This window comes from Silurus aristotelis, assembly GCF_946808225.1.
Source record: "Silurus aristotelis genome assembly, chromosome: 8".
NCBI classification, from domain to species: Eukaryota; Metazoa; Chordata; class Actinopteri; order Siluriformes; family Siluridae; genus Silurus; species Silurus aristotelis.
The window spans coordinates 29,303,108-29,316,862 of NC_139581.1; the positions used below are offsets into that span (position 1 = coordinate 29,303,108).

Here is a 13,755-nt window from a genome sequence, read left to right on the forward strand (position 1 = left end):
TCATTCTTCAGTTGAAGGTGTTCAGGATGGGATGGGTAAATGAGGCTCTCCAGCCTCTGAATGAGGAGAAGACGCTGCTGGGATTTGACACACCTGCTTGGTATAGAAATGCAGGAACTTTGCTGAGGAACCCGAATGAAACCCAAATAAAAAGGAAGTGGTACCATATAATAGTAGTGTCTGATGTTGATCTTCTAATCAGCAGTTTGTGAGTTCAAATCCCTCTTTGGTATGTAAATTAGATAACTGTAAATCACTGTGGAAAAAGGCGTCATGCCAAATGGCACGAATGTTATACGGTTAGGGCTGTGGGATTAGAACCCACAACCCAGAGGAAAACGTATTCAGAGCATTGAGTGTGCAAAACGTCTGCATGTGCGTGTGTGTTTGTGTGTGTGCTTGTGTGCGTGTGTGCGTGCGCGTGTACAACGGAGCCACCCGCTGAACCCTCGTGCACCACTTCACCACCACAGGCTGCACACCTGCTCACACACATGTGCATCCCGATTCATTTTTATGCCGACGCGGGACAAAAAGAAACCCCCAACTGCACGCGCGCGCTGAGCCAGCCGGACCGTCGATTGTGCACGTGAAATTAATCCGTGGTGCACGAGAACGATCGTCAAAGCAATAAGACTGGACTGCATTATGACTTAGATAACACAAACACACACACACACACACACACACACACACACGTAAGTCAGATGCGCGTGCTGACACTCACCCGCGTTCCTTAGTTTACGGTTCCTGAGCACGGACACGATGACCAGTGCGTTTCCCAGCACGTCTACAACGCTCGTGAAGATCAGCACGCTCGCGAGCACTGCCACTTGCCAGGTCAGACCCGGTCGCGCGACGCCACCGACGACATCACCGCCGGCCAACACGTCGGCGCCCCACGCGTGACCCGTCCGGTTCCTAATGAGCACAACATCCTCGGGCATGTCGGACAAAACTCCGTTCATTCAGACGTGCGCGCTCTCCGCCATGCCTCCACGCACACACACGCACGCGCGCACACCTCAAATAAATCCGTTACATCGCGTCAAGTTTGGAGCTCGTGGCGCTTCACGTGTGTCTCGCGCAGCTCCCAAACTCACTTCCACGCGCGCGTTCGCGCTGCTCCCGCGTGTGTGTGTGTGTGTGTGTGTTTTTTTCTCTCTCTCTCTCTCTCTCTTGCGCGTGCCCGCCCGAACCCCATCCTCAGACAGACACGGGCGAGTCGCGTGAATATTCCGGCGCTCCACCCCCCGCGGCGTTTGCGTACACGAAGCTGTGTGTGCACGCGCGTGCGTATGCGTCTGGATTTGGGTTTTGGATCGATAGTGTGAACTACCACGGGTCATCTGTGACACACACACACACACACACACACACACGCACGCATATATATACATATATATGCATGCGCACAGAGATCAATCCACGCGCCTCTCCAAAAGAACTTTAATAACTCGTTTAATCTGCGCCAGGACGACCGTGAATATTTTACGTTTCCTCTTTGTAATGCACGGAACACCGCGTTCCACAAACAAGTGTGAATAAATAAACTGTATGAGCAGGGAAAAAAAGCATGAATATAAAAATTCGTTTCACAAGAGGAGATGATGCCCTTTTTTTATACAGAAAAAGTCTTTCCTTTCACTTTTCAGTTTTCCATGTGTTCTTGTGCCTTCTCGTGTGGTATGCGCGACTTTTTGAACATCCGGTTCCTCTTTTAGGAAGATGTTCCACTAGATTTTGTGGAGATTTGTGAGATTTCATTCTGCCACTTAGTAAAATTAGGTACTGGTGTAGGAGGTGTGAGGAGGCCTGGTGGTGCAATTAGGGTCCACATTCATCTTAACAGGGTTACAGTCAGAGCTCTATAGCAGGAAGATCTTCCATTCCATCCCATGGAAAGCATATTTTCATGGAGCTGGAGTTGTGCACATAAACATCATCATGCTGGAACAGATTCGGCAAACGTAGTTCGAGTGAAAATAAAATTTCATGCTCCCACATCTAAAGGCATTGAATACAATTGCAGGCCTTAAAGTTTGTGCTGGAAGTTTGTAGAAGAACCACATGTGGGTGGAAATGTCAAGCGAGCCTGTACTACATAAACACCTAGTGTAAAAAAAAAAATTGTCTAAATGTAATTTTACAAAAAGTTACAGTTGAACGGAACATATAAGGTTTATTATCAGAACAAGTCTGGTCAGATCTGGGTGAAGCTTCAGTCAAGAGGAAGATGGACAAGATGAGCTTTAGGAAGTACAATTCTCCATCCTGCACAGCATTTGTTTTTATTGGTGTTAGCATGAAGATAAGGCAGTGTTTCAGTAGTTAAGGCTGATTATACGGTTGGGGGTTCAAACCCCAGTGTTGCCACTGTTGGCCCCTTGAACAAGGCCCTTAAACCTATTTGCTTCAGGGGTGCCGTAGCATGGCCTGACCCTGTAACCTGACAACAGCTTCCTAAGCCCCAGTATTGACATGCTGCCTCTGTTGGGCCCTTAAGCAAGGCCCTAAACCTTATTTTTGCGATACTGTACCTTGGCTTGACCCTGTGCCCTGACCCCAGGATCCTGACAACCTGGGATATGCAAAAACCTTTGGGGAAGTGGTTAAGGCTCTGGATTACTAATCGGTCGGTTGGGGTTACTATCGCTGTTATCAATCTTGGGCCCTTAAGCAAGGCCCTTAACCTTATCTGTGTGATACTGTACCTTGACTTGACCCTGTGCCCTGACCGCAGGATCCTGACAAGCTGGGATATGCAAAAACCTTTGGGGAAGTGGTTAAGGCTCTGGATTACTAATTGGTCAGTTGGGGTTACTATCGCTGTTACCAATCTTGGGCCATTAAGCGAGGCCCTTAACTCTTTGAGCTCCAGGGGCACTGTATCATGTCTGACCCTAGCGTCCTGCCAGTACAGTAAAGTACATGTGACAAGTATAAAGCGCCTTTCTTTCACCTTTCAGGCAGATAACATTCGAGTATGAAATGATGAGGATTGGCCAACAACGCAAGAAGATCTTGTCAAGAAAGCAGCCAGGCAGCATGAAGAGAGATGGATTAGTTTGTAAGAACTACAGAGGCAAAAAAAAGGTGAGAATAATGTTAAAGATGTTATAGCTCTTTATCTGGAAGAGCCAGCGATGCACCCCGCGCCGCCGCCACTGGCAAATCCAGGTGTTTGATTCCCTTCAGACACGCTTAACGATGACACCACAATGTGTGTATGTGGGTGGCCTCTGGTGTGTTTGTGTGTCTGGGTGGTTCGAGTGTTTTGGCGAAAGGCCTCGTTAACGGAGGGTGTTATATAAGCGAGTGTGTGTCTGGATTCTGTGGCAGCGCGAGGCTTCTCGCTCGTTCTCGCTCTTTTTCTGTCTGTACTTTGATGTCAGATTGTCGGAAACCCCCAGAGATGTGCAGAAAAAAAGATAGAGGGAGAGAGAGAGTAAGAGAGTGGAGGGGAAAAAGAGAGAAGAATCAAGAGTGGAGTTTTGTTGTCTCAGCAACCCACAAACCCTTCACCCCACCCCAACATATCCTGGTCATATTAGTGGATCCCTGGGCATGGGTAAGGATGGACACTGTGTGTGTGGTAAGGAATACACTCTCGTTCTGATACTAGTTTTTCCAAGCATTGCAGTCACTGAGGATGCTGATCCTACTGTGGAAGAATTTGTATTCTCTTCTTGATCAAGGGTAAGAACCATTAAGACTCAAGAGTAATCTAGTGTAGCCAATCCACCTACAAACGTTGGTCAAGAAGCTTAGAGGAAACCTGAGAATCCAGAGGATATGTATAAAACTCTACACAGATTTGTAGTCAGGATCTTGGAGAAGTGAAGCAGCAACATTGGTATCAAAATATTTCGGGCTAGTTTTGTAACACACCAACAGGTGGCAGCACAAGGCTGCATGCAAAGTCACAGGGATCACTGACATCGACATAAGTCAGTGTGCCAAAAGAGACATCGTCCTGAGTACATTGTGTGCTATTCTGACCACATGCATTGCCATGTCTGCGATTTTATCATGGACTGGATGCTCTACAACGACAATGCACCCTGTCAGCGAGCTCTCCTCACATGTGAGTTTCTCGCCGGAAACATGATCTCACATTTGCACCCACCCTACGTGGCTGCTGCGGACTCCGCCCTCTTCCCGATGATGAAGATCCAGCTCAAAGGTCCCCGTTTTGACACTGTTGAAGGTGATGGATAAATAAAGTACCTACTTGTTAACAGAGCTAGTTTCGAAGAACTTTTGATAACACCAGTTCGATACCACCAGTTTGAGTAAAATGCTCCCACGTCGAAGTCAAGCAAGCCCAAGTTGAGCATTGTTTAAGAAGGTTGGAGTAAACCTGAGAATCCATACGAAATGCATGAAACTCCATTCAAACGTGTGCTCAGGATGCTGGAGATTGGGGAGCTTGCTCCAGTGGGGACCACCTTTGACTTTGCCAAGCTCCCTACATCAGAGTGAACCTTTTTTGGGATGCTGTCAATGAGGTGAGGAGGATTGGGGTGCAGTCAGTGTTCCAGTTCTTCCTAAAAGGTTTAAGATCAGATCATCTACTCCAAGCAATGGAGAGCATATCTTCATGGAGCTGACTTTGTGCACAAATTGCTGGACCAAGTTTGGGGCTCCTTGTTTAAATTTCATGCTAGCATCATATCCAAAGAAATCATGTGCCTCCAAGTTTGTGGTAGCCATTTGGAATAAGCACATTTGGCTAGAAAAAGTCTGGTCACCCAAGCCTTTTGTCCACAAAGTGTGCAGTCCTCCATTTTGTCCCTCCTTATTTGTTTTCTCCATGCTTAGCAAAGTAATTAGAATGAAATCAAATATTGAAATAAGACACAGAACATTTCAACGCCTATTAATCCTTTCAGCAATTTCATTCTGTTGGCTGTTTGGTGCTAAGTAGCCTCTCAGGCTTTATGAAAAGCTGAAGTGTTTCATATCCATTAAATTTGATGAGCTAATCGTTCCTACTCACCGGGGCAGAAAACCAAAAATCCACTCTTTCCATGACTGATAACTGTAAACCACTATACCTGTAAATGTTTACGAGGGCTTGTTAAACTTTGTGTGCATGCTCGTGAACCTCGATTCGCGAATCGGTGTCCTCTGAAATCTGCAAAAAACAGATTACGCATTGATTTTTTTTTAACACCTGGTTTTATTATCTGGCTTTGTGAAGTACAACAGGAGACAGATGGAAAGATGAAATGAATAGTCGTATTTCTTACGATAGATCTTAAATAGATCCAACTACAATCACTTCAGTTCTTGACAGCTAGCTACCTTTCATTGATTTTACATGACTTTGTTTGTAAAGAAGTGTAGTGTAATTGGTTTCCTTTCATTCGTTTAAATTCCAAGTTGGAAATTGTGGCCGTCATCATGTTTGCTCGCGATCCAGTGTAGTCCGTGGGAGGAATTTTTCACGTTTTAGACATACATTTAAATAGTAAATATAAGCATTGTGCTCAACCAATCAAATTGGCAGAATTCGGTGTATGGATATATGTCTAATTGTCAGCCATCATAGCTACAGATACTTATAGAGATATTGTAGCTCAGCAGGTAAGACTTCTAATCAGAAAGGTGTGAGTTTAAATCCAAGCACTATTTAGCAGCCACTTTTGGGCCCTTTTGCAAGGCCCTTACCTTTCAAATCCTCAGTTGTATAAATGAATTGTGAATTGTTTCGGGATGTGGGAGTCTGCCAAATTACTTAATGTCATAAAGGTGAAAATAAATAGACCCAATATAGACTCTTGAGGGTCTAATTCCGCTGATTTGCCTGAATTCATGACAGGAAATTGACAGGGGTTACAGGTGGAGTGGTAGCTCTGTGGTTAAGGCTCTGGGTCACTGATTGGAAGGTTGGGGGGTTCAAGCCCTAATATCCACAAGCTGCTGCTCATGGGCCCTTGAGCAAGACCCTTAACTCTCTGTGCTATAATGTACATTTGACAAGTAAATGCATCTATTTTACAAGTCTACAGAACTTTATATTGGATCAAGACCTGCATATTTATATTTTCAGCATTCTACAAAATCGTACCATGGTCACATACCTACCTTTGTTTCCTTTTGTTTCTCTTACCGCTTCAACTATTTCAGAAATAATCTTTTGCCTCGATATTCTCTTCTTCTTTTTTTTTTGTGCCGAATCAGCGATTTTTATAACCCGAAGAATATCTTTAGACACACAACTTTCAAATTTAATATCTTGGATACTGCACATGCAAGCATTGAGCCAAGCAACATACTGAGCTGGAACCTGCTGACCTACTCACATATGAGCCGATCGATATGTACATTTGCATTTTATCCATCTGGTAGATGCTCGGGTTATTCATGATCTGAAATTCTGTTCCGTTCTCTAGTTTTGTACTACAGGATTTATAGAGTGAACTAAATGAAATATGTACCTTTCTTGTCTGTAAATTTATAAGAATATGGGGGCTTGCGGAGTACGACCCATGAGTGCGGATTGAATCTGATTATCGATTGTTGCCTGCAGTCTCATACGCGATATCGATTTCACTTACAGGCTCTATGCACTTCAATGTTTTCAGCTTCCAGTGTTGGTTTGTTTTCTATTCATTACACGTTTCCAGGTCCCACTCGTTACTCGACTGTGTTCACCTGTACTGTGTTAGTCCTTGAAATTCATATTTTATATCATTTTTAAATCCCTATTTTTATATACTTATAGTTATACTTTATATTTGTTCTTATACTTTAATACTTTTTTATACTTTATATTTACATTTTTATTTCTTTTATTTTTATATTCTATTTCTTAAAAAGCATTTCACTACATATCGCAAAATACTTAAAAATTAAAAAATGAAATTTCATTTCATTTCATTTTACATGGACCATGTAGGGACTCTCCACCTAATAATTTGTTGCACAACATTTTGGTTGAAATCGCTGTTATCTTAGTTGTTAAGCCATTGGGCTCTGAAGGTTGTAAGTTCAAATCCCAGCCACTTGGCAGCTTAGCCCATTGCCTTAACTGCTAAGCTACCACCCCCATTCTTTATGAAAAGCAGTAAGCATGTGTGAGCTCTTTATTCTCGATCATCTCGTAATGAACCCTGTTACATAAAGCGGCCTTGATATTCCCATGCTTTCGGCTTGATTTTAATAAATACTGATGGGCCCAACAATTCCCCATGAAGTTTTCCTGTGTAAACAATATCCAGACCTAATTTTGGGTCTGCTCTGGAAATAATTGAGCGCTGTAGCAAGAAGTCTGTAGCAAGAAGTCAACAAAATGCCATGCATCATCCGGATCCTAATCCTTTCTGCAGAGTAAAAGCTATTCCATAGTAATACAAAAAACAAACCAAATATGTAAATCAATAACCCCGGACGAGTGTCGCGAGGAGAAAACACACATCCAGCAGTGAAACTTTGTTTGGAAGTCTATTGACTGGACCCGTCTCCATAGTACATAAGCTTCGATCACTGACTTTTACTCATTACATTTTTACACATATATCTGTACTTTTTACTTCTTACATTTTTAAAACCGGCTCGTTACTTTAGTTTTAATCCACAAATTTTTTTATTTTCACTGTGCGCCGATTTCAGCCGAACAACCGATTTCCTGTTACTTATTTCCTGGATCTTCAGCCTGGATACATTCATTAGGTAACAACATTTTAATTCGTTTTGTATTAATATATATATATATATGTATGTATGTATATTTGGCTGTCAAAATTAAAATTATTGTAAACGGCACTATATTTTATTAACGCTATCAATTCAGCGCGCATTTCTGTTTCACCATTTTTATAGAAAAAGTAAATACATAAATAAATAACTAAATGAAAAAGAGGCGCAACTAAAACCTTCGGCAAAAAATACGTTTATCCACGACATCCTTTCTTAGATATAAAATAAATAAATAAACTCCAGATAAAAATATTTTTAATCAGTAAACTTTTGTTTTATTTCTGCGCCAAGTCTCAAATCAAACACCAAATCCGCCATGTTTTACACCATTAACCCTCTGGGTGGGTTTTTTGTTCTTTGTGGGTTTTCCCTCATAATGGGGACACAAAATCAAAATTACTGTCTTTATTGATATTACAGATAAAAACAATACATCATTCAAATCTGTAAAATGTCTATAATTTTCTATATATAAGCTTCCTGACTTGACTTGAAGAGGTGCAGTTTCTCCGGTATCACCTCATTAACTGTCCGTGTGGAAACATAGCAAAGGCTCTTAATGATTTCCACACGTCTCTGCACTGATATAGCCTTTATATTTAATCACTGTACATATGCTTACATACATATCACATGCTGTAAATATGATACATGTTTAACACCTCCAAGCTGCCAGTTTTGGGCACCTGAGCAAGCACTTAATCAGAATCAGAATCAGGTAACTCACTACTGCTCATTTAGTAAATAAGATCATTAAGAGTCGCTCGGGATAAACACTTCCAAAAGGAAGTGGCTATATCTCGCTATCTTTGTCTCGCTATTTTCTCTATCTAATTATCTCTGTGTCTCTTTTAGTAAATGTCTCTGTCTTACTGTATATGTCTCCCTCTTGCTGTCTCTTTATTTGTTTCTCACTCTTTCTAAAGCTGTGTCTGTGTCTCTTTGTCTTTGTCTCTGTCTCTGTCTTTCCTGCTTATTTACATGTCTAACAAAGTTTTGAGTTTTGAAGTAATGCGATTAGCGATCTATGATGAAAGACTTCCCTGGTTCGATTCTTACCTCTAGTTTCATATTGAACATTATAAGAAGTTTTTACAAACAGAACAATGAAAAGTCATTAAAATTGGTTGCTGGTAAATCATGGTATATCAGTGGTGCAGGTGTTGGAGATGTGGTTCTTGTACCTGAGTCACTTCTCATACTTCTCTTCGAGTAACTGAGAGAATGTACAGGAAGGAGAAGTTTTGACCCTCTACCATCATGATCTAAGAGAAAACAGTGGTCTCTTAACTATAGAAAAACCGAGTCCAATAAGCAAATCCTTGTTTGTCACCCCTCTGGTAGTGTAGTGGTTAGTAATGCGGCCTCTGCTATCTGACTCACCCGGTTCAATTCCTACCCCTCAGCTTTCCTTTAAATTGTTTAAAAAGTTTTATAAAAGAACCAAAAAAGGTCCTAAAAATCAGGTTCTTGCAGGAGATCTTGTGGCTCAATTGGAAGAGCTTTGCCTCTGGGGTGAGAGGTTGCTGGTTCAAACCCCGGCCAGGACTCAAAGTTAAGCGTGTGGAAGGTTCTGGAGACCGTAGTGAGGAAGGTGTCAGAAATGGCTGCATGGAAGGTCGGTTGTGGATGGTTTCAGAGGGCGTATCCTGAACCGGGGGGGGGGGCAATATTCAGGCGTCTGAGGAGCTGAAAACAGGGGCTTATGAAGCAAAAACATCCAAAAAAAGTATCAACTTAGGCTCCTGGCAGAAATTTATATAAAAAATGTCAGAGACAAGGCTTTTACCACGAAGCCATCAAGTCCCACAACTCACCTTCTTATTTTTTTTTGGGGGGGGGTTATCCTTCGTTTCATGCTTCAAAGCAAGAAATTCAGACCAGAAAGAAACACAGAGAGCAGGATTCGAACACTGAACCCCACCAACAGCAAAATACCAGTCTTAACCCACTGAACCATCTGGAAGGACAGGCTATGTTAGAGCAGGTCTATCTTTTCTTTTAAACCATCAACGCAAGAATATAATGCTAAAGACAGACTTAGGAAGTAAACCCATATCATGACTAGCAGGGACAATGCAGGATTTGAACGCTGATTCATACCATTAGCGAGGCACCAGCATTAACCCACTGAACCATCAGGAAGGACGAGCCGGGAAGCTTGTTTAGAGCAGGTCTATCTTTCTTTTTAACCCATCAAAACAAGAATATGAAGATGTAGGAATCAGAAATGTAACCTACCTCATGACTAGCAGACAGAAAGCCAGGTTTGAACCCTGACCACCAACATTAGCAAAGTACCAGCCTTAACCCACTAAGCCATCAGGAAAAAAACTTCTTTTCAACCCATTAAAAACAAAAATATATCGCTAAAGAAAGATGTAGGAAGTGAATCCTGATCGTGACTGGCAGGCAGAAAGCAGGATTCGAAGCCTGAACCCCACCAAAAGCACAACAACTGATTTAACCCACTGAACCTCAGAGAGGACAGGCCAGGACGTTTGTTTAGAGCAGGTCTATCTACCTTTTAAACCGTCAACACAAGAATATAAAGCTAAAGAAAGATTTAGGAAGCAAGAATATAACCAACTTCACAACTAGCAGGATTCAAACCCTGATCCTCACCATCAGCGAGGCACCAGCCTTAATCCGATGAATCCGAAGAGATCAGACTGGGATACTTGTTTAGATGAGGCACAAGCCTTAAAACACTGAGCGACCACTGCTGAAAAGCATGTGTGCTTTTTGGAGGGTTCATACTTTGTTTCATGCCATCGCAGTAAGAAAGAAGGCATGTAGGACTGGCTTTGAAACCTTATCACCAGCATGGACTATATTAAGGACCATGTTCAGGCACAAGCCTTAACCCACTGAGCTACCACAGAAGTGCTTTTTTTTTTTTAGTTATTTTTCAATAAAGACCAGGAAATTAATCCAACACAGAAAGGACAGAATTGAAATGTTTTCAGAGGGGACAAGGTCCAGAAGTTTTATTTACCAACACAGCAACCACCAGCTCGACCAGCAATCAACCTCTCAAACGCAACCTCGTGAGGACCCTGACATTAACCAGGGTCCCCACTCATTAATGAGGTCCAGTTAACAGCTAAAACAGGTAGCAGTAATAACTACTTTTTACTTAAGTACATGTCTGAGCCAAAACTTCTTTACTTTCACTTGAGTAAAAAAGTATAATCAGTACTTCAACTTTTACCCGAGTATTTTAAATCATGAGTATCTGTACTTCTACTTAAGTAAAAGATGTGTGTACTTTTGCCACCTCTGCTAACTTTGAGGTAACATTGGAGGCGGATGGAAGGGAAAATGTTCCATTATTTTCTATGGGGCTGAAATTACGCCATATTTGTCTGACATACGCAGCAAAAACTTAGAACCTTGAAATACATTTGCTGGTTTTGGAGATTTACTGCTTACAAAAGTACAAGAGGACTTTTGATCTGTGCAGTCAAACGTCTGAACTGTGAAACCTGTTCTTTATTCCTGACACCTATTCAGTCTCCATGAGCTGAAAACCTGAGATTTTTTTTGTTCGCTGTTCGTACATTGTAAGTCTGATCGCTAAAAGTAACACCGTGTCCTCTGTGTGTCTGATACGACGGCTGATTTGAGCTTTTAAATGTCTGTAGCACAACCGGTGTCAGACGAGTTACAAGGCAAGTTTAGTCTTTATTAATAATAATTATAATAATAATAATAATAATAATAATAATAATAACTAACAATAATATCAAAAATATTATTTTTCATAATAAAAAGCCTCCAAAAAAATCTATATATTAATATCATATAATATAATAATAATAATAATAATAATAATAATAATAATAATTATTATTATTATTATTATATTATTATTATTATTATAAAAAAGCTTACCACAAAACCCATGCATACTTATGTTATTATTATTATTATTATTAATATTATTATTATTATTATATTAATATATAAATTCTTTTGAGGTTTTTTATTATGAAAAATATTTTTTATATTATTGTTAGTTATATTTTATTATTATTATTATTTTTATTAATAATAATAATAATAATAATAATAATAATAATAAAAATAAATTAAATAATAAAAAAATATGCACAAGTTATGATTTTTTTCCATAATAGTAATACTACTACTACTAATAATAATAATATCAATAGAAATGTAAATCATAATAAAAAACATTGATGATTATTTAGGTAAGCGTTTTCTGATAAAAAACAAAAGAAAAACCTAAAGAAAAGTAGAATAATAGAATAATATATAATAGAATAATAATAATTATTAGTAGTAGTAGTATTAGTATTAAAAACAATAGAGATAAATAATAATTGAAATATGATTTAAATAGTTTTGTGGTAAGCTTTTCATTATAACAAGTCAAGTCAAGTCAAGTTTATTTGTATAGCGCTTTTCACAACAGACATTGTCTCAAAGCAGCTTTACAGAAAACAACAGTGAAGGTGAATGGTGTGCGTTTGTCCCTGATGAGCAGCCGTGGCGACAGTGGCAAGGAAAAACTCCCTTAGATGATATGAGGAAGAAACCTTGAGAGGAACCAGACTCAAAGGGGAACCCATCCTCATTTGGGTGACATCAAAAGATAACAATAATAATAAAACACAATAATATATAAATATAAATAATAAATAAATAATATCTATTTTTTTTTAAAGTAATGGTACACTTTGTAGTAATAATAATAATAGTAAGTTAGATAATAATAATATTGGCACTAAATTTCAAAGTGAAAAATGAGACAGAAATGGTAAAACTCTTATAAAAAGTAAAAAGAAACAAATAAATAAAAACACTACCAAGTCTGAAATGTCTGTCCGCTGTGTCGCATTGCATAGTGTCAGCGTGAACGCATTTATCCACTTATGTCAGCTCAGCAAGAGTCACGAGCTACAGAGTCGGGGACCTTCTCACTCAGCAGGATGGCGTCTAATCCTGACACACTTCTCCTCCAGAAATCAACTGCATGGAGACTTGCACTTTATATCGAGCTCCGGAAACCTCGACTGATCCTGGGGATTAATACAATCTTCATTCATATATACCTGTGTGTGTGTGTGTGTGTGTGTGTGTGTGTGTGTGTGTGTGTGTGTGTTCAAAAGATCAAACATCATTAACCTCATCCAACATGCCTCTGGCTTTTGAGAAACACATGCAACAAACTTGGTTAGGTACCGATATGAAGAACATTTATATGTCCAGATGTTCCACTTTGTTTTCATTCGAAAATTCTCCAAGAACCGCTTTACCCGCTCGCGGCATCTGGACAGTTCGTTTCTCAGAACGTTCCTCTGAAATAATTTGCCGTGCCTCTTCAGAAAACTTTCAGAAGATGTTCTTCACTAGTTCACATGATCCATGAGTTCATCCAAGAGCAGCTCAATAGGATTTAGGTGTGGTGACTGGGCAGGACGTTCCATAGTAGAAATCAGTTCATGGATCAGTTCTTCTGTTGTACCATTTGGACCACTTTTTTCTTTACTTCACTGTCCAGTTCTTGTGTGGTTTTGTCTGAAATCTTGTTTGTTGCAAAAAAGCAAAAGGAACATAGTACTGAAACATTACAACCGTAAGACTCAGTATTTCCACAAGCTTTAAGTTTGTCCCCACCACTAGAGGGGGCTAAATGCTTCATGTGTAAGATATAGAGTTGCCGTGGGAATTTTTTTATCATTCAGAATAAAATACATGAAAATAAAGCTGAATTCCAAACAATTACATTTTGAGTTAGTGGCACCGGGACCATCTAGCAGGCGTCCAATAACGTCAGAATTTTCACATCCTTTGATTGGACGCTCAGTGATGCCTTCATATTAAATCCACAGGAAAACCGCAATACACGGAAAAATGCAGGGAAAAACACGGTTTGAGCCGATGAGGTGAATATCGATGCTTTTGCTAGAGATGATGTATGTGGTGGTGCAGTTGTGGCTACAGTGAAAGGAGACGTGTTGAATTGTGTTTATTCGGTTTCTTGCTTTTGTAATGAGATTCGTTCTGACTGGATGAGAT

At 40.2% G+C, this 13,755-nt stretch overlaps 1 protein-coding gene across 1 annotated transcript in view; it reads right to left on the minus strand.

Moving 5' to 3' along the window:
* The window catches only part of mtnr1ba (melatonin receptor type 1Ba), an 18,070-nt gene extending 16,955 nt beyond the window's left edge, over window positions 1-1,115 (minus strand). The window contains exon 1 of the mRNA XM_083549089.1: window positions 728-1,115. Within this exon, the coding sequence (XP_083405215.1) occupies window positions 728-968 (241 nt within the window). The 5' untranslated portion in view covers window positions 969-1,115. The remainder of the gene's footprint in view (window positions 1-727) is intronic.
* Window positions 1,116-13,755: the final 12,640 nt, after the last annotated feature.